At 41.3% G+C, this 21,842-nt stretch overlaps 1 protein-coding gene across 4 annotated transcripts; it reads right to left on the bottom strand.

Annotated features, from left to right (window-relative positions):
* Window positions 1-487: 487 nt before the first annotated feature.
* Window positions 488-19,120, bottom strand: LOC125517270 (putative callose synthase 8). 4 transcript variants are annotated; one of them, XM_048682451.1, is made up of 41 exons: window positions 18,597-19,120; window positions 17,465-17,565; window positions 17,170-17,240; window positions 16,914-16,995; window positions 16,734-16,838; window positions 16,083-16,199; window positions 15,888-15,980; window positions 15,715-15,806; window positions 15,468-15,594; window positions 13,784-13,921; window positions 13,624-13,700; window positions 13,380-13,554; window positions 11,709-11,807; window positions 11,492-11,609; window positions 11,032-11,360; window positions 10,719-10,771; window positions 10,580-10,640; window positions 10,201-10,282; window positions 10,035-10,084; window positions 9,871-9,957; window positions 9,658-9,792; window positions 9,485-9,582; window positions 9,325-9,409; window positions 8,391-8,551; window positions 8,152-8,275; window positions 7,130-7,224; window positions 6,898-7,045; window positions 6,662-6,813; window positions 5,440-5,546; window positions 5,242-5,340; window positions 5,079-5,147; window positions 4,677-4,863; window positions 4,479-4,590; window positions 4,115-4,234; window positions 3,925-4,040; window positions 3,767-3,850; window positions 3,460-3,572; window positions 3,150-3,379; window positions 1,309-2,151; window positions 1,037-1,222; window positions 488-958 (listed from the first exon to the last, which is right to left on the bottom strand). In XM_048682451.1, exons 1-41 carry the CDS (start codon window positions 18,865-18,867, stop codon window positions 728-730), a joined length of 5,823 nt encoding a protein of 1,940 aa, XP_048538408.1. In that variant the 5' UTR covers window positions 18,868-19,120; the 3' UTR covers window positions 488-727. The 4 variants fall into 4 exon arrangements, with proteins under 4 accessions (XP_048538408.1, XP_048538405.1, XP_048538407.1 ...); XM_048682448.1 differs by having other exon boundaries at window positions 11,709-11,834; window positions 13,344-13,554; XM_048682450.1 differs by having other exon boundaries at window positions 11,709-11,834; window positions 18,597-19,119.
* Between the last annotated feature and the right edge of the window lie 2,722 nt (window positions 19,121-21,842).

Consider the following 21,842-nt stretch of genomic DNA (forward strand, 5'->3'; position numbering starts at 1 on the left):
AGTAGATCCTACGGCATCTCGCCTCTTTCGCGTGTGGATCACATAAACGCAGGGTCTTTTGCCATAAAAAACAGTCCAGCTAAAACCACCCCTCTGCCAACTCAGCACACCACATATTTCATCTGACCTGGCTTCATTTCGGGTCGATTTGAACCAAAAGTGAGCATGTGAGACAGGTTTAGCATTACAAAATTCTAAGTTGCCAGTTTGTGGGCTAGAATGTGAGTACGCAGGACAAGTTTTTTTTATCATACAGTACGCAGGACAAGTTAATGTGCCGCAAGTGCATTTCGCTTGAAACTAAGAACGTTGCTCCTAGAAACTTGTCAATATGGACACACATAAACAGCGAGAACACTGCACTTTTCCAAGAAATAGACCCATTTTTGCAAAAAGATAATTAAAAAAGGGACCCATGTTCTTCTAATATATACGTATTATATAATCTAACATGACTTGTCCAACAGCAATAGTACAACAGTTCCACTTTTTCTAAAAAGCCAAAAAGTATAACGCTTTTGTATTACATGAATGGTACTGAGGATACAACGTAAGTCTACACCAAAACTGAGCTGTTAGATTGGTCAACGACATGGACCAAAGAATGATGTATGATACTGTAATACCACACAATATATTTACACCAGAATACAGAGGCTTATTATCATCCTGACCAACCAATATATCATATTCACAAATCCAGTTCTCATCCGCATGAAACCATCAGTTACCTCCGCTTAGTTTTACCAATGATAAAAGGCTGGATCTGCAGTTGCCGTGAAAATGCTCTATTGAAAAGAACCCGAGTTTGGATAGCCGATATAATAGGCATCCATGCTAGTACAGCAATTGGAAAAAATAGCAGTGTACCCATTCCATAGTCATAAGCGTGAGCAATGACCTGAATAGGCTCCCATATTGCATAGTATTCTATTTTCGGCCTCAAAACCTGAACAATCTGTGCAGTAAGGAGGGAATTAGGGCAATTGTGGAAAAGAATGTTGAACAATTGGTAGAGTGCACTGTTGATACTTACAAGGAGGAGGCCCCAACCAGTTGGAATGAATGCAAGGCAACAGACGATCAAGTCCATGATGGATAGTTTGCACAGGCAAGATAGAAGGATAAAGGAAGTCACCACTGCCAGGAATGTCAACAACTTTATGAACCTGAAGATGAGCTGGTGCTTTGAGCTTAACTGACGACTAGCACAATTAACAAGCTGCAGAAATTTCAGAGAAAAAAATCAGTATAATGATGAAGGATCACAGTTGCCGAAAACAAAGACATTCAAGACGAAGCATATACCTTGACAAGCCCAACAACGGCAATTATCACAACCCAAGAAAGCAAGTACACAAGAAAATTCTTGTTATCATGAGATATCTTGAGATGATAGACAAGTCCATACTGATAAACAAAGAACCGCAAACAGAGCAATACTTCAATAATCCTAGAACTCAGCACCGAGTAACGGAGATGCGCATTCTCAGCATTCCACCATGACTCCCAACTTTTTTCTGGTTGCACACCTATTCCCCCTTGGTTCATCATCCATCTATTCCAATCTGACCAGTCGTCAACAATCTTGTGCCAAGCAAAACCAGCTGGATTGAAAAGAAAAGGTGCGAATAGCCAAGTCATTGCCATAAACCATGTTGAATATGTGACCATCACATGAAACTTTCCATCGGATTTCCTAAATAGGTGATAGATTATCAGAAGGAAGATCAGCTCAAATGCTTTGACAAAGTGACTCCGAGAGTACAACTGATAGTTTTCTGTAAAGCTCGCATGAAAAACTACAAATTTACGCCCCGTTGGTCGATATTTAGCGCCACCATGAAGAATGGTACGTCCATAATAGTGAGCTTTCGTTCCAAGAGAGAATGTGAAAAAAACTGAAGCAACCTGCAGTTGCATGAGGATGAAGTCACTCAAAGCTGCTCTGAAACCCTTCTCCAACCCTAACTCCATCACCATAGGTAATCCTGTGAGCAGTCCCAACTGAAGAAAAGATTGAGATGCAAGGGCTGTTTCTAAGGACTTCATATTCTGGTGATGAGCTTTAATCAACAGAGCACTCTGTAATCCACTGAGAACCAAGTATAGTTGTCCATATAGGAAAACATAAACACCTACAACTGATATCTGTACAAGATATGGATCCATTGAAACAATAAGGATCATTGTTGGTGATAAGCTCAAAGATCATATTGACACAAAATATCATATGCAAGGAGTCACTTAAAAATGTGTATGTAAAGAGAAATCTAAAGTATTAGTATTCTGATGGGCCACGTGGATCATTGTTACAATTATAAGCATATAAAAGTCATACAATTAACCTACAAAATTTCAATGAGTGACTTTTCTGACCTGTACAGAGGGAGTAATGTTTTTCATACTAAAAATCTAACATTAATAAAAAATATGTAAAGATTGTAGCAAAGTGAATAGTTTAAAATTCAGGTTTGAACCTCCTAATTTACTTCAAGTACAATTTGCCCTATACGACGCTGGATTGGTCCATCAGCATTTGTTTTGAGAAATAGCATGTTTGGTTATCCAATGATATATGTGGCATGAAGCAATTCTGCATCGTGTATTTGTTCCAGGGCTTCCTAGTTCCTAACTGGTGAAACTTTCACACCTGGTTGGAACGAGGATAATCAACATAAACCAGACAATTTGTATATCTCTGGAAAAAGAAAAGCGAAGTTTGGTCTGGCCAATAATGACTAAATCAATCTTGAAAGCAGTTCACTTTAAACTACCAATTTTCCAAAGATCGAGCCGGCAGGTCTTAGGAGAAACATTGATTATACTGGAACCCATGAACTTCACTTAGATAAACATCTTTTACATTCTATGTAAGATTTGAACCAAAGTTGTCAGCTAAAAGATAAGGTGTTAAATGGCAGGAAGAAAAACTCTTTTCCCTGCTACTGATGATTTTTTCATCTTTCTTTTCACTTTTTTTTGTAGTTTCTCAGGAATTGCCACACATTATGTTCTAACTGCAATGCTTTTGGGCATTATAGTGTACACGTGGAAACAAACATGCAAGCATGCACGTCGAGCAGGGGGAGATAGAGATAGAGATAGAGAGAGAGAGAGAGAGAGAGAGAGAGAGAGAGAGAGCATACTAGGCTGTTGAAGTAAAATCCCACTGTTGTGAAATAGCATGAAAGCATCCTGAAAAAATCGAATCGCCGCGCTAGACGATAGATATCACGGCTAAGCGTTTGTTCACTATTGCCATTTGCAACTTTAGCTTCAAATTTCGATATCTGATTAAGTCCAACATCACGCCCTTTGCCAACTTGAATGTACTCGTTGTAAGTTATATGTCCACGACGCAAAATGGAATTATACCCTGTAAAGTTAATATTAAATATGAAACTCCTTTGAAAATGGCATGACAAATTTAGTTTTTGAAGGAAAATATTAACTTACCAGCAAATACGTCCTCACTTAAGTTTATAGTTTTAGATGCTTTGCTTATGCCGCCCCTTGTTAAATGAAACATCCGATCAAAAATGTCTGGATGGCCATAGTGAAATCGTACCCTGCAGCCGTGGAAAAGATGATTTGGACCAAAAATAGACTTTATAGAATGGACATACACAATACACTAAATCCTTTAGAAAAAATGCATATATCTAACCTAAATTTTGGCACGGATAAAAAACTTAGCGCATAAGGAATGTGTTCATCGCATCATTGCTAACACTATAAGATCAAATAAGAAGCATGTTCTGACCTAAGGGGGTCAGCAAGGAATCTCTGTCCAATTGTGACGAAGCTTGTCTCTTGGTATGACATGAATCCAGCAAGTGATGAAACACTGCACCAAACAATAATCTCATATTATCCAAAAGACATTGTATGTTTGAAAGCCATGTCAGAAAAACTACAGACCTTCCTGTGAAAATATGCTCTCTAAGCCCGAGGATGGTTGGAGTTTGGTCCCTAGGATGCCTAACAAACTCTTGAAGTACATTTCTCATTTTGTAAGCTTCTTCCAAATAATTGTCCTGATAGCACCGAAATAAGTGGAAAGAAGGTATTTTATGGAGACAAACTATAGAAAAAATGTCCAGTTCATTACCTGATTCATGTCAATCGTTTGTAGGGCCTCTCCACGGGTGAATATAATTGCATGGTTTTGATTTTCAGGCTTCCCTTCTCCAATGATGGGTGGGCCAGGCAGCTTTATACGGTAAATCTCCTATGTAAATAATCAACAAGCAAGAGCATTTGAGGAACTGGATAAAAATAATCATATATTTCTGTGAGAAAGTATATTAATAGTTATGCACGTTATGCTTAACAAAAGATAGTTGACAGACAAAAAATTGGTAGGAAAAAAATAACTGATAAAATTCAAAAGATGATTAATACAAAATATTTAGAGGCTTAGATCTAAAACAGTACAAAATTTTCTGCTTTGATTCTTAAGCTAAGATTATTACCTGGTCTAAGTTATTTTCTGCTTTTATTAAAACAGAGGAATAAACCTTATGAGGCATATTGTCTACTATAATTTCCTTCTCCTCAATGTAGGCAACACGAAGAGCTGGATACCTTCATTGAGCACGCAAGAAGTAGAAATATCAGCACAATTCTAGAGATAATAATTACTCTACAAGTTTATATTTTTCAAACCATACCTTGCCATCAGATCAATAATATCTTGAGCATGCACATCACCATTAGATTTCTGTTCCCCGAACTTTTGACATGAGATGACATATGAAAATTTCATATCCGCAAGGGCATCTAATTCAGTTGATAATGATTGGTGAATGTTTCTCTTATTTTGTTCTCGCTCTGTCCCCACGGGTCCTTTATATAACTCTGCTCATTTAAAAGGATTAAGTTTTGGAAGCATACCAGGTTCCAAATAAATATGAAAACGAGAACGGCAAAATCATCACAGTTATCTGATAACAATCTGATCAAACTTTAGATGCTAGCTGATCTAAAATTCCACCCATTTTGGAAATCGAGCATCAAAATTTAATGATGAGAGGTTGGAAAGAGTAAGATAAGCTGTAAGTTTCTATGCGCACCTTGGTCATTTGTCCTGTCTAAAAAAGCTTGTAGTCTCAATGCCTTTCTGTAATACATCATTCCCCTAACTAAATAGTACACAATAGAGAGAGTCAGACAGCCTATAGGCAGGAACTTCAGTGATAGTTTACAAAAAAAAATGAGAATAATACTCCATATTACCGGTTCGACTTAGTGTTTGACCACGGAAAGAAGCCCAGTATCTAATGTCTTCACTTTTTACATTTGTACCAAGCCTTTCCAAGAAATTTGTCCATTCATCTAAAAAATGAGAATGTGGAGTCTTAGTAACAAAATATAACTAACAAAAGCAATTGCAACAAAAAATGGGTGAAAATAGAAATATGGAACATAAGTGACCTGGATATATCTTCTGCATGTAGGAAAGGATGGATGCTTCATCTTGATCTGAATGAAGCTCTTCATCTGAAAACTTTACTTCCTCCATGAAGTAGGGAGTTACTATGCTGAACAAATTACATGATGTCAGGATGCCATCAGATGTTCACTATATTTGCTTTCTTCTGTGATTGATATGGACAAGAATTTCCAAAACAAAGAACAATTACAGTTGACAACATAACTCGCCTATATTGATGTAAATGCTCCTACTGGTAAGTGGTCATGATCTTATTGATGGGATTTACTTGAAAAACATAAAGGCCCAAAAAATTCAGAGCTCACAATATTCTGTGGCTTTTGGTTCTATTTGAGTGCTGCACTGAAGTTCTCATCTTTTACAAAGGAATTATGGCCAATTGACGGAGACAACAGTATATGATACCGCCAGGCAGCTACTTCTACAGTTGATAAAAGCATCCATGTTTCAGGTATCACATTTCTCTCAAAACAATGTTTGAATATGTTTTCTTGCTTTTTCCACACACAAAAACCTAAACAATTTTACATCTCTATATGCATTGACAGAACAAACAAGTTATATATGGACATGCCTAAGACTAGGCAATACCTCCACACACTCCACTTTGGTTTAACCCCCTGGCAATAAAGGGTGAGCCCACCGAACCTGCTGCCGCCCAAGTTTTGTGCTCAGTTTTGCTCAATTACTGATGAGGTGGTCCACATCCATCCACTCGCCCTCAAAGTTGCATGTGTTATGGTGTATGCACCCTCTCTAAAACATTACCCCTATTTTTTGCAAGTTTAGCTTCTGCATTCATACTCTTTGCCTACTTGTATAGTTGCATAGGACCATTCAACCCCCCCCCCCCCCCCCCCCCCCCCCCCCCCCCCGGCCGGGGCACGCTCTCTGTGGTCCATTAATTGAACTCAATTCTATACCTCAACGCCTCTTGCCTCTTCTCATGTGTTGCTCAATGAGGCCTAAAATGTTTATTTAAATTGTGAAAGCTGAGACCAGTTTCATGCGGCAATCAGTACAACCAAAAGTCTAAACTTAGAATAAGGTTGGTTTATATCCACATATACTTCAACACCTTTTAGTGACGATTTTACAAATACCTTCCCTCAGCCACAAATTAGATCATAGAGCTCATTGACTAATATTAACAAAATTAACCTGAAATAAGTTTTAACAGAATTTGAAAAGCACAAGTATTACCTAAATGACAACATACTGCGTACTTTGGGAGCAGCTGGCATATCCATGAAAAGAGAGGTAGCAAAAAATGAAATGCGTCGGCGAGCCTCTGAATTTGATGGAACTTCTGCAGCCTTCTCTTTTGTATTAAGTAGTAGGTAGAGACGTTTAACCTGAATATGCCAAATCATCTCATCGTTCAGAGAGTTACTACCATTCCTGCACTCTGTCTTAGCTAATGAAGGATTATGTCAGACCTGCTCTTTGAGTGGACCACTGGCAGGAAATGGAAAGCGAATTTTTGATATTGAGCTGATCGACGCAAAGAGCTCTGGTTTGTAGTAATTGAATGCTCCATCGTTATCAGATATCAGTGTCTCAGAAGAATTTATCTGATCCAATACACTGTTGAAAGAGGAGACTGTTATCTAACCACAAAACAAAGGATGTAAAAGCATAGAATGATCACATATATTATATTATTGTTACCTTTGAGCATCGACAAGCATATCTTGGATCAGGGTATCAATGATATCTTGGAGTAAAATTGTCACCTCGTATTGAAGGCTTTGTTTGTTTGAATACTGGGTAACCATTAGGCATAAATTTCACTACATGTGCTGACATAATAGGATTCAATCAAAATATAAGAAGGCCATATACACTCTACCAGAGAAATAGGCTGTCACTCAAATCCCTACAAGCACCCCCTCCAACCCTATGAAAACTAAAATTAGTCTGTCAGCTCCACCCACTGCAATACCTCGTCATCCCCTATGATAGAACTGCTATGTGTTGTATGCTAGTAAGTAACAGGGGATACAAACTGCACGTTGAACGGCAATCAATGTCTTTCAAGAAGAATGATGGTGCGATTTTAAAGTCGTAAGGACTTTGGCTAGTTCACCTTATTCCAGAAAACAATTTCAGTGCCATACTCTTATCTTTCCAAGGAACAAACTTAAGATTCAAACAGATAAAGATAAAAACCTACCCCTACTCTCTGTTTTTCCTTCCTCGTGATGTCAGGATTTCGTAGTTTCTGTTGGTCGTTGTAATTATGGCACTATTATTTGGGCTGAGTTCCCTCTAATATAAATGGCATCCACCTACGTGTTCGAGGAAAAAAAAACTACCCCTAATTAACGAAGTTAAGAAATCTCAGCCAGCCCTGGGTTGCTGCTGGCTCTCTGGTGCACCATTTCATGGACCACCAAAGCAGCACACGCAAACAAGTATAGTTATCCATTTCCTGAACTCTGGGAACAAACTCCTTCCCCATGCCCATCGGTATTCCTGCAAACTAATTCTGTAATTCTAGCCATCTCTGCCATTACCCTTATAACCTTTTAGTCCTCACGAACAACCAGTGTGCCAAAAAGGTGCAATGAAAGTACCCTCTAATTACAGATTACAGTAAAAAAACCGATTTGAGGTTGATGTGTTACAGTAAAACAGTGAAGTATAGAACATAAAGGGAAAGAGACAAATAATACTAGTGAAGTGATTACCAAAATCTCAGCCAGCCGTTCAAATTTGTCAACCAGCAAAGGCAAGTGATCCATCTTAAAATCGACCAATAAACTTGAGTTCTGAATACTCTTTTTTATTTCGGCAAATATGGCAGCTATTACCCTGAATAGAATCTGTCAAACATCATCATAATATTCACGGGAACATGTACGACCAAAGCATTGCAAACATGAGAGAAAATGTACTAAAATTGGTAATGTTGAAGTAAAATGATTACCTCTTCTCCACATCACCAATAACGAGAAATCTGAAAATACTTTTTGTCAATTCATAGAAATCGTTGATCGCACAAAACATGTAGTTATCCTTCTTAATTCTCTGGAAGAGCTGTGCACTATTTCCAGTAAAATTTGCTGCCATATCAACTGCTGTTGAAAACTGTCACGGAAGGAAGACAAGCATAACATTATACAAAGTTCTATGACACATTTTATAGATAGACAGAATACAGATGTAAGCCTGAGCGCAGAATAACATATTTTGCACTCCGGCTAGCACGAGTGAGCAAGGCTAGCCAACTAAACCCACCCTCCACGTGCATTCCTGTTCTAGCTAGGAGAACTAACCCATCCACTGGGAATCCGCTCTTAATTGTGATTATAAAAACTAAGGAATATGTAGTAAAGTAGTAACTTGTAGTAAAAATCAAGCAATATATGGTTAAAAAAATTGTTTGTAGTAAAAGTAAAACTCAAACAATATGTAGTCAAAAAATTGTAGTAAAACTCCAGCATTATTTAGTAAAGTAATTAATTTGTAATGAAAATCAAGATATGTAGTCCAAAATTTACTGTTGGCTCATATGATTTAATATCATACTAGGTTCAGGAGTGTGACATAAAGCGTTTTTAGTACATATATAATGATTTTACCTTTGGTTCACTATAGTTTTATCATTGAACTTAGGTTCCGGACCGTGAAATAAAGAGTTTTACTAGTTTTACTAGATAGGAACACTTTTACTATTAGTTCCATGCGATTTACAATCAAATTATGGCTCGGAGTGCACCGTAGAAGACTTTGCCACTTGTACTACATGGCACTAGTCTTTTACGGTCAAGCCTAGAGAAATGCTACATATTTCCAAAGTAGTGCAGAGTGTATTGCACTGAAATCATGATCTGTCATGTATAAATAACAGTTCCATATACCTTTTTGGCAACTAAAAACAAGGGCCAGCGAATAGAACCAGAACGATACTCTAGTGACATGGGCATTGTCATCAAATCCATCTCTCTGCAAAACCAATGAAATATGAAGGAGAAAGTAATCTGATGAAGCTTATGTCGCACTGGAATAACCAGAACGTACCTATTGCTTATTAAATCCTCCGAGCGGAAGCTATTTATTATCTGGTTCCAAACCAGAGCGAATTTTGTTGGGTCATGTCTTTCAGATTTACCCAAATCCTGAAAACAGTGTAATATGAGAAATAATAATAAGAAAAGCACCTTCAAGGTAAAGTGGACATGATCAGATTCAACCTTAAATATTTTCTTTTCCAAGAAACTAGGCAATATCCCTTTTTTCTCTTTTGGACTTGAGCGAGGAACAAGGCAAGCATTGAACACTTCTGGTAAGGTACAGAACCGACTTCTAACCATTCCCATTGTGCGAATCTAGGAGTAAGTATAGGAAATAAGAATCTGTAAACATCTGAAATAAACAGTCAAGAGTTTAGTGGCGCTTCACCTCACCTCACCGAGATGATGAACGATACCACACATACCACCGAAAATGGTACAGAATACAGAATACCAAATTTGTGTGTCCATGAAATAGACCTGTTGAAAATGCAACGAAATTAATTAGTTTATGAGCCATATGCAAATTAAATATTTGAGTTCATATGAGTTCTTACAAGAATTATAGGGGCCCATACAGCAAGAATTGCGCCAGCATTGCTCTTGACTGCAACAAAACAGATAGAATCGTCACTCTGTGTTCAGTGTTAATTATCAAACTCAGTACCCTATTGAGTAAAAAGGATGATTAATGGACAGGGGAAGATGAGATATGGGGAAGACCTTGTGGAAAGAATTCATGCCACTCATATATATTCACATTGACCCTCATGATTTCTTTCGTAGGTTCCACAAGAGGCTTAATCTGCTCAAGTTATATTCAGAAAAAAATGTAGTAGGAGGAGAGGTTACACAAAATAAATGTAGAGATAAGAAACTAAGGCGTGCTTAAAAAAATAACAAACACTCAAGCAGAACTTCTCATGGTGTTACTATGTTCTATCATTAACATAACCTAAGACCATCGTACATGCATTATAAATTGTAACTGAGTTGGACCTACATACATGCATTTTCACTGATTTGAATAAATCTTGAGTCGCATTGCGCTGCATAATAAAAATAAAAGGTGTGTAGATTCTATATTGATAGATATTCTTACCTCGAAGTAGTAGCTGAATAAAAATTTACTTGATAAAAGAACCGTCCAAAATGATGTATACCTGTTGAAACACAGAAATAATATTTAGCTCACATCAAATGGCCTCCAAAGTATGTGAATAATAATACACATATTTTACTTTAGTAAAGGTACTTGGCCTTCATGCATTCCTCTTCCAACATATGACGGGGCCTGCACACATCATTGGCAATATATCAGTACTTCATTAAGGTACAATGCCCATGCACGAGATCTGTAAGTCATGGTGCAGTACAAAAAGCTGATTAACAGCTCTATAGAAGGAAAAATATTTTTTTTGGAAATTTAGGTTGACTCAAATGTTGGAAAATAAGATAGCATAACAATGTATTCCACTGAGATAAATTTCTGATATTAACTACAAAACGTAAACAAAAACAAGTTCTACTCTTGAGCAAGGTAAAAGATCATACCTGGCACCACCAGGATAATATATTGCAAATTCGCCAGGTAGATGTCTCTATATAGCTGCTTACAGCTGGAACGAAAAAGAGTGCCATCCCAATCACGTTGCTTGTCAGGTAAAATGCCACAGCTACCATATACTTTGACAGGCAGAACATTCCAAAAAAGTTTTTAGGACGTCTAGCAGAACAAGCCTTGTAATTTTGAGAACTGGAATAAAATATGGGCAGAATGATTGCCCATGTAACCGCAAGAGAGAGTTTTATGACAAATCTTAGTTTCTGGCTAGATCTCATTGTTCCCCTGGTTCTCCATGAAAATAAAATATCAAGGACCACTGCACAGAAACAATTAGACACATCACTGAAGAATGAAGACAGAACAATAGGAAGAAAGTTACATCAATGTGTTAGTACTAATTCGTCAGAATTTATGGTATAGATATGCACAAGCAAATTCCAAATTAACCTTGAAGAACTCGAAGTACTGCATTGGTTATGAAAATACTCAGAATATCCTCAAAAAAGATTGGATCTAGTAACTGAAGAGGGCTTTCCAATCCATGCCATGCTATTATTATCAGAATCTGGAAAGAGAACGTATGAGAAAATGGGTCAAAAGATCTGGCAGTGATTAAACAATATATAAATGTATCACTCCACAACCATTAATGTAAGAGCTAAACCTGAAGCCCAAGCACAAGGAGTGTCCACAGCCTATCAAAGCTTCTGAAGATATGCCAAAAGGAACGAACCTCAACAAAATTTGTCTTTCCCAACCACCTCTGCTGAGATGTCACACTTATAGTTTGCTATATGCAATAGCAGGAAAATGGAGAACAAGAGCACATGTAAACAACTATTCAAAAATGAATGTACTGAAACATGCACATTTCTGTTAGTTGTGAATGTACATGAAAAGCTTAAATTGCATTATGTTATGGCGCTGCTAGAAGGAGGGTGCGAGAGGGCCGGCCGGGGACCTTTTGCCCACGGCCGGGCAAGATGGAAGGGATTTCCTTCTTAATTCTTGCTTTATTAGATTGATACATCTCCTCTCTTTATGTAGAGAGGTCTGGGGAAGCGGTAATGGCGACAGCGGGAACTTGATCTGGTGGATCGGGACTCCCGCCGACGCGGTCGATGCGGGGCCGGAGCTGACCGGCGGTGGCTGCTGCAGCGGAGCGCCGGGCGCGGCGGAGGCCGCCAGGAGGGGCGGCTGCCACTGTAGCCAGGGCGGGACGGTGGTGGCGGTGGATGGCAGCTGCAGCGGCCCGGCGAGCACGGCGAGGATGCCCTGGGGCAGCGGCAGCGGCTGCTGCGGCAGAGCGCCAGGCGCGGCGGAGGCCGCCAGGAGCGGCGGCTGCCATTGCAGCCAGGGCGGGGCGGTGGATGGCAGCTGCAGCGGTCCGGCGAGCGCGGCGGAGGCCGCCTGGTGCAGCGGCTGCCATGGCAGCCACAGCAGCGCGGTGGCGGCGATGGGCGGCGCAGCCGGGTGCGGCCTGTAGGACCCGGCCAAGAACAGGTGGATCTCCTGGACCGCCTGAGTTAGGTCCCACAGCGCTCCGGACACCTCCTCCAGGGTGAGGACGGCAGGGGCGGGCGAGACGGAGGATCCCGATGCGGGCAGGAGCGTGGCGACGGTCGTGGTGGTCGCCGGAGGCGACAAGCTGACCAGCAGCAGAAGAGACGGGTTGGGCGGCGGTGAAGACATGATCAAACCGAAGCTAGCTGATACCAAATTGTTATGGCGCTGCTAGAAGGAGGGCGCGAGAGGGCCGGCCGGGGACCTTTTGCCCACGGCCGGGCAAGATGGAAGGGATTTCCTTCTTAATTCTTGCTTTATTAGATTGATACATCTCCTCTCTTTATATAGAGAGGTTTACTTGACTCCCAAGCAAGGTTTACTTGACCCCTAAGCAAGCGACCCTTCTCTAATTAACCCTAAGACTAACGGGCTATACTGCCAGCCCAGGCCCATTACGTACTCTAACACATTATGATAAATAATAATAATAATGTGGCAAGTTATTATAAAACACAAGCTTAGGGAACATAGCTGTTCAATGTGAAATTAAGCTACATGGCACGTTGTTTCTACATTATTACCACATGAAACTAAAAAACATAGAGTAGATGTTTCATTTCTGAAGGCAAAACATAAAATAGACTTTAAGCACTGAATTTGGCTACTTCCTTATATTCTCAATACAGATGAATGGGAATACAAAATTGCTTCTCATAAAAAAAACTGCAAGATTGCTTTACTCGGAACTGAATACGTAAACAAAAAAGTTAGGTATATGATACAAATAGTATACCATATTGTGGAATGGCCTTGTTCTGATATTTACTACCTGTTGTGATTGGTCAGGTACTTCTGTATTAACAATGTTTTGTGCTGAGGAGGATCCACGAGGCAATTGGGAATTTTGTATCTTAGTTTCATGAGACTTTTTATTCTTAGTAGATGTGAAAAAGAAGTCGTTGTTGAGACGCATGGGCCAGCCAAGTTTGAAGCAGTCTGCAGACCTGCATCTTTACATATTTAGTACTTCATCTGAGTACCAAAGGCAAACCCAACAAAACGTGGTATCTGACCAGAAAAATTCGTTGAGGTCATCGTAGTTTCTCCATGTTGAGTGATCAGATACTCCATTTTTGTTCTTTAGAGCTTCCTTCATTACAAAAAAAATACTGCCATCATTATAACTTCCAAAGCTGTGCTAAGTCTAATTGCTGAAAAGTAGGGATGTCCAACCGCATATATCTCGTCGTATATTGGTGCCACTACTTTATTAAGAAATGATTCGTCTTCTCCGCCGTATGCAGGCCTGACCTTTTCTCCAGTAATTAAGCTTACAGCTCCAGAAAGCACTCCATATAGCTCGTATGACATCTGAAGCAACAAGTGGTTATCTTTTGTCGCAAATGTGGACTTAACTTTGTGGCAAAGTCTTCAGCACAAAAATACAGAAACTACTTGGAAGCAAAAATTGCTTCAGTACGCCCCCCCCCCCCCCACACACACACCCCCCTCCCCTAACGCAATCAACGGTGGAGATTAAAAACATACCTTTTCAAGTGAAAGGGTATAATGGTCTAGTAATTATTTAATTAACTTAAGAAAAGAATCCATCCTGCAGTTCCGAAAGAAAAAAAAATCCATCCGTTGGCTCAAGTTTCCATGGACTGGCATCGCATCATCGAGATGGCATGCATAGCGCTTGGATGCTCCAGCAGGTAGCAGCCTATCATGTACATCCGGCCAGCTGTTGGAATGTGCACGGCTTTCATAAAAAGTTAGAGCATTGGGTCAAGCAGGCCATGAACATCAGTGAAGCCGCTGCAACCATGCCGCTAAGAACGCACATGGTATTGATTAAGCGGACGAACCCTGAATACTTCGGCTGCAATTGTGGTGCGGACAGCGGAACCAGTTGGTGTGTGGATCGATCAATGGAGTGCACAAACATGCCTTCAGCCTGCCTGTCCCGAATAGATGCAGGAGCAGCCCCAGCCCGTCATCGCTATCCCGGGCAGCCGGACGGCCGCAGCAGTGCTAGCGGAATGAGCAGCGTATTCCTTTTTTTCATAGGCAGGGATGAGCTGACGCAGTTTAATCATGATTAGCACTAATTAATAGCAAAAGAAAAAATTGCCCTTTTATATTTTTGAAAGGGGGATGTACTGATCATTCTATTTTTGTGAGGAATGTCACTTTAAAATATTTTGTCCTGCTAATTAAAGCAATAACTTTGGCCATTTTCCACTGAAACAGATAGTATTTCTTTTTTACACAATCTAATGTTCTTTTAGTTAGAATGTATTTACAAGCGTATTTGCAAAAGTTTGCGCTTGAAAGATCACATTGCACCATACAAAAAACATGAGCAAGGTAGCCTTACAATATAAATGCACTCAATCTTCGATCTTTCCTTTTTTTTCCCTAAAATGCACATGTGACCATATTTATGCACACAAATTTGCTGGTGCACGTGAACCAACATATCCTACTTAGGAAGATGGGTTTGAACATGTGTTGCTTGGTAGGAAAACCATGCGTCCTACCATTTATCTAGTCAACTTAGAATATAGTTCAGAAAAGAAAACAAGCACTAAAAACATCCAAACACTTGGCACATGCCTGCTAATTCTATAAGCATGGCTATTATTACTCTTATTGTTGTTCTCGTCTGTTGTCAACAACAAATGTGTAAGAACTACTCCTAATAATAGTATTATTATAAAAAGATTCTTCTGGCAGAAGCATTTACATGGTAGATTTTACTACCAAGCAATGAAAATTTATATGACCGATATAAACCAATAAACATATATCAAATGTTCAGAGATGATTTCAAGAAAAAACTAAATTTAGTTATAGTTTGAACAACTAATGCAGTGAGAGCAATGGAAAGATGAAGGACAAATAGTTTACGTACATGATGAAAGATGTAGCATAAGCATTCTGGCATAAGTCTTAAATTTGATGCTTCTCCCCATATAAGAAGATAAAGAGATATGTACAGAAGTTTATGTTGCTGAATTTCCTGCTTCACAGAGGGCAACCTGCAGGTGCAATAAAAAGAGGACCAGTACAAGTAAAAAAACACTTCCTTGAAATTCACTCAAGCTGATGTTCAGTTAGATGCAGTCCAATCTAAAGAAACAAAAACTGCATATATTTACCATATGTTGCTTTTTCTCCCCAAAAATTTGCACCAGGTCAGATAACTCTCAAATGTTTTCGCTAATAATTCCTCTACTGCTCTTTCATCAAGCTAAAAACAGGCATATCAAAATGTTATTCTAATATGTTAACCAGAAGATAGATAAGGCAAACAATATTCTTGTATGAATACCATTGGAGCAGAGGATGACTTTGGATTCAACCGAGCATGCATATTTGCAAGCAAAAGAATGAGATGCTCCCTTTGGTTGGCAACATTCCCTTTCTACGCCACCCCCAAAAAAAAAGCAACCCCAAATTACTGAGCTGAAATGCAAGAGAAAGCCACTGGTACTAAATCTGATATTTGAACAAATAACTAGCCAACCTGGAATCCGAACCAACTTTGCAGCCATCGAAAAATATCTGTCTGACTTTTTTCACCCTTGACATTAGCCAATGGAAGACTGCGTACATTAAACACCGCAGACACTGCAACTTTGATCTGCACAATAGTATATCATAAGAAATTTTATCTAAATGCAGAATGCAGGCTCAGTAATTAAGTAACAGGCTAAAGGTTATTCATTCCAAAGAAGAATTACTACTCCCTCCAATCCATATTCCTTGTCGCTGCTTTAGTACAACTTTAAAGCATCGACAAGTAATATGGACCGTGGGAGTATCATCTTTTGTCCTATGAGACGTAACATTGGAATTAAATATCCATATTTCAGAAATGAGAAAACAGTTTCTTTATAGCACTAGCCAATTGCTACTATGTTTTGTATCCCAGAAAATTTATCCTGCAATGAGGATTGGTCATTCTCTTGGCAAATACCATCTGGTAACTCAGTACAAGTCCTGGTAACAAGGAGCTAGTGCCTTTTGTATCATACCAAACATGAAGATATCACGAGTCATTGGCCCTATTAGAAGGCACAATTCTTGTTTTTTTGTACTGTACTTTAATTATCCTTGCACAAATAGTATACCCAGAAGGTATATTTTTGACTTTTGAGTAGAAATATGTCCAAACCTCTTGAAGAAGCATGATTGGTTGCTGACTTGATCTAGGATGAAGTGGAATAATATTGTATCGGAAGCCTGACTTGTCGCCAAAATCTTCACTAGCAACAAGGCTCTGCAAAGTTATGAAAACTTTAACTACATGGCACATCATACATCATAATTATTATTTTGTGAAAGGTATCAGAACCTCCAAGCCAGTCCCGATGAGAACAGCCTTCAAAACTTCTCCCAGGACAGGCATTAGTTGATGTGCATTAGCTTGCTTTTTCCTATAAAATGGCAGAAGAGGATGGAAATCACATTTTGGTTGGGGATAGTGGTTTAGCTGTGGTTCTTAAGAAAGTAGTCTTTTAATGAAAACTTTGATTGCCCCCGGTCTCCGCATCAGAACTTTTAAGTAGTCTACAATACAGATTTGTATCTGAAAAAAAGATCATACTTACTTCTCATAGAATGATTTAATCTCCCGGGCATCATTTCTTTCTTTCCTCTTTGAGAAAGTGCTTTTCTCATCCTGTTTGGAAAGTAAATACAACATTATTTAACCAATAAATAGTGACTTGTTGCATATATCTTAATGTAACAGAAAGAAAATGTGCATTCATGTTCTGAAACAAGGAATATCTGCTAAGATGTGATATACATTTACAGCATGTATAATATGCTCCAATGTTCAGGATATTTATTTATATTGCATTTATGCAATCCGAATTAAGTTAATTTTCATCATGTACATACCTGCTCCAATCTCTGAAGAAGTGTAGTTTTAAATTGCCGAACACCCCTCCCTGTTGAACGAGGATCCAACATATGAGCCTTTTCAAAGGCGTGAAATCGACCTGTAAAATGATAAAAGTCAACTCTTGTAGATAAAGACCCACTTTGGCTTTCCAACATAGTTCAATGATTATAGCACTTTGTTCTGCATTAGAAAAAATTTAGTAATTGACCAAGCAAAGTTCACAGTGCTAAGAAGAAAGAAAAAAAAGGTAGGCAGGGCGAATCAAGACGGTAATTGAGATATTTGACGTTCTTTGCTGGTAATTCCCCATAAGCTCTTCGGTGATGCAATATCATAAGTTATGCCACCTTTTATGCGACCTGATGCAAATGTTGTACTGCAGCCCAAATTAAGGAATGTTTTTCACTTGCCTGCTGATCAAGCTACCTGTATTTTTAAGGCTTCCAACAACCTACTCTGCTAAAGAAGGGAAATAAGCAGAAAGGTAGTACTGCTAAAGAAGAATGTTCTTTGTGGAAGAATCTTTGGCTGATTCTAGAACAGACCCTCTAGCCTTTGGAATATAACCAGTTAACATCTGGTCCTACAACACATTTCTTTTAAATGAAAGTGGAAGACAAGGATATTCAAGATTCAAGAAGGTGATGTGCTAAGCATGTGAGCTGCCAAGTAGCCTCGCCCCTCATCCTTTGCAGAATCTCCAAATTACCAGATGTAACTAAATCAGCAACGATGCTTAAGCGATGGTGGAAAGCAGCAATGGACGACCAAGCACCCGAGAACTCACGATCACCAACCATAAACTTCCGGCATCAGAGGATATGACAACACAAAAGATAGAATACTCCTGAACTGAAACGAGTGGCACCAAACCACCTCGAATCTCTTCAGGCTGGTTTCGTACCCGCGTTATCCTGAATACAGTCACCGACAGGATCTCAAATGACATACACACTGCACCACTTACACACATCGACGTTCAACGTCCATCTTGCACCCCAGGTCCTCCCTGAGCTGCCGGCATTTCCTCGAGCACGTCGCGGGCACCAGCGAGCCGCAGTCTACCACCATCATAAGGTGAAAAGTCCTAGAGAACACTCGAGGGAGAGTTATCGTGCGGGCGCTTACAGAGGTACGCGACGCGCGGGGACTCGGCCTCGATCTGGTTGGCGACGCGCAGGAACGGCCGTATCTCCAGCACGAGCGTCTGCGGGAGCTTCTCGCTGTCGAACTGCAGCGCCGCCGTGACGGCGCTGGCGCTGGCGCTCGCCTCCGTGGCGCTCGCGCTGGAGGACGCCGTCATGGGCGGCGGCGGGAGCGGCGGGGGAGGAGGGGGCGCCCGCCACTGCGGCGCCGGTGCGTACCGCAGCGGCTCGACCTCCACGATCTCCGGCTCCATCGCGTGAGGCGTCCTTGCGGAGGAGGCGAGCACTCGGCACTCGGCACCATCGCCGCTACTTATCTACTAAATCCCGCCTTCGCTTTCGCTTTCGTCGTCGCCTTAGCCGCTAAGCTTTATCGCTTTTCCTCCCCCGGGCCGGCGCGGAGGTGGCGGCTTTCGCTTTTTTCGGCGATCGCCTCGCCTGCCGCCCGCTTTTGATCTCGGATTTGGTTGGCCCGGCGTCTGTGTGCGTGCACTGGTGAGGCGAGGCGAAGGCTTTTTCTACGAGGCTGGGGAAGGGGCGTGGGAGGGGGAAACGAGTAGTGCGAGAAAAGATGGTGTGGGGGGAGGCTTTTTGAACGTTCGGGGGTGGGGTACGCGTTGCAGAAAAAGTGTGGGGGTGTCTAGTGGTAGATTGGCATTTTCCCCCTTCGTTTGCTGTCTTTTGCCAGAGAAAAGAATTACATCTGCCTTTGCTTTGGGGCTTTGACGTCCCTCTCTTGGTGGGTAGAGTGCTTTGGAGAGCACTGGCTAAGCAAGAGTGCTAAGCAACGCTGTTCTGGGCTAAGTGATCTACCTTGTCATTCTAACAGAGAGAGAGAGAGAGATTGCGAAGAGGCTTTCGCCCTGCTTTGTGGATAAAATCAATAGACCGAGCGATACAAGGTGATTGGATTATCCTCTTACAAACCAGATCAACGAAAACTAGGACGAAGCAAGGCGAGGGCGCGGGCAATGCACAAGGAATGCATGGCCGGACGCCGCTGGCTTGCCACCGAGCAAAAGTACAGGAGTGACGGAACAACAACCAGAATAGTCTGAAGAAACTGACCGACAGAGAACTCACGTCCCAAGATGAAGGAGAGAAAACAAACAAGACCGCCAAATGGCGGTGCTGAAGAAGTTCCGCCTCATGATCCACACCTACCCGCAAACATCGGCGCGACGCTACCCGAACGTGAATGCTTGGACTACTCCCTTAAGAGGGTAACGACGCACCGCACCACGTCGCCCAGTCCGACAGAACGGACATGGGTTTTCACTAGAGAGCCGGCAAGCAAGGAAGGGAAGGCCCACAGAGGCACCCCTAGGAGGGAGGCAACACCCGCAGGCATCGCCGATGTCGGCGCCAAAGTGTTGAGATTTCACTAAAAGTATCTCCCTCACCTTGCCGAGGAACCTGGTCATTGAGCCGACCGTGACGGGGATCCCGTCACACTTGGATTTTGGTCTTCGCGTTTAGACCAGGCCCAGCTACCATCAATGGCAATGCCCTCACCCTCGATATCCACATTGCCAAGAACAGTTGCCAACACTACTACCACGAGGCTCGCCAAAGAGTTTACTATGCAACCCACCTTTTGGGGTCGCCGCCTCGACATCCAAGACTCGAGCCCCCATGCACCAACAACCGTCACACCCCGAGACCACGGATGGCATCCTACGACCACAAATCAACCCGAGCCACCTGCCTTGAGGGATCGTCAATTTAACTGCATTTCTCTGCCTATGATTCTCAAGCCTGAGACTCGCGTTGTGATATGGGGTGTATCCCTTGAGGGGGGGCGATCTTCAAAAATTATAGGAAGAAATGAGAAGGGAAACACAGGGATGAACAAAAACACGAGATAACTACATAGCTTCCTCGATGGAACACACATCCACTAGTGGACGGGAACCCAAGGCAACACATGCACTTGCAATGTAGAACCACACCATGCAGTTGAAATGGTTTCTCGCAAACACTAAAACACAAGGGAGTCCACAAGTCCTAGGACAAGGAGGCCTTGCACTCCTCGGAGTCTTCACCTCTCAAGGTGGTCTTGGGCTCCATGGGAGTCTTCAGCACAAAGAGTGGCCTTTTCTCCATAGGGAATCATCTCCCAAAGGGAGACGTTGGGTCCCACAAGGGGAGGTAGATTGGGGACAAGATACCTATGCAAATCTTCGTTTAACCATAGAGAAGAAGTGGGAGAGGAGTATATATATGATACCCACCATGAATGGGTATGTGGGAAGGGAAAGATACATGGGCCTTGGCCAAGATCTGCACGCAAGCAGCTATCCAGACAGTTCATGCCTAGAGCTCGCTTAGGCTTTGGCTCCTCGGCGTTTGTAGAGGTATAGTGTTGGACGGGCCATGTAAGGTCCTGACCCGCTCGGGTTTGACCCAAAACGATTCGGTCCAACCTCCAGGTCCACTCTCCCTAGCCTTGAATGCTCCGGGCAATCTGCCAGGATGGTTCAGCCTTTGGCTTGGTGCGAGTACCATCTCCATGGTGGGACTATCCGGCAATGATGACATGCAAGACACATGGGGTTGTGTGGCACCTTCGTGTAAGTATCCCAATAGTTATCGTCCCAACGAAGAGCAAAGTAGAGTTATATGAATAGCATTTAGGTCACACACAAGTTCCCACAGGTCTTGTGCAAAGTAACTATCTAAAAATTTACATATGGTAATATTGTCCCGTGAAACAAATATACCAGAGTGGCAGAAAGTTTGATAGTTGCAACGGGAATAATAAAGAGCTTAAAAGTAAATATACAATGTAAAGAGGTAAAAGTAAAAGGTTGCCGTTTGAAATAGAGAGGTTAGGTGCAAAGAAACTTCGGATCATGGTGTACATTAAGTGTGCCAGTGCAACTGTAATATGTTACCTTGTATTGTGATTCTAGCGCATAGATTGTTTGTTCTGTAGGAGGTTCACCCTTGAGTGGTCAGACTCCTCCATGCCAGAATTGTTCTTCCCCATAGTCCTGCTTCGACGTTGCCATAACATGGTCATTTCCGCAATTAAGGTCATCAGACCGGATAAGCGCTTTTTTCATTGATCACTGGTATCTCATGTTGTCTTCGCTCCTCATATATAGCAACACCTGTCATCTGGAGATCACAGATTGTTGGGAAACTTAGTAGAAAAAAAAATCGCACCTACGATCACCAAAATCAATATGAAGATGCATAACGGGTTGGGATCAACGATCTTTAC

The sequence above is a fragment of the Triticum urartu genome, chromosome 6 (assembly GCF_003073215.2).
Source record: "Triticum urartu cultivar G1812 chromosome 6, Tu2.1, whole genome shotgun sequence".
NCBI lineage: Eukaryota > Viridiplantae > Streptophyta > Magnoliopsida > Poales > Poaceae > Triticum > Triticum urartu.

Bases quoted from the DNA above. Each gene is read 5' to 3' on its own strand.
- LOC125517270 (XM_048682448.1), bottom strand. From the start codon at position 18,867: ATGGAGCCGGAGATCGTGGAGGTCGAGCCGCTGCGGTACGCACCGGCG. The intron at 15,807-15,887 runs GTATTCATACAA...GCCTGTTTTTAG, and splicing joins AGTCATCCTCTGCTCCAATG to CTTGATGAAAGAGCAGTAGA. The intron at 10,283-10,579 runs GTAAGAATATCT...TAACTTGAGCAG, and splicing joins TATTCAGCTACTACTTCGAG to ATTAAGCCTCTTGTGGAACC.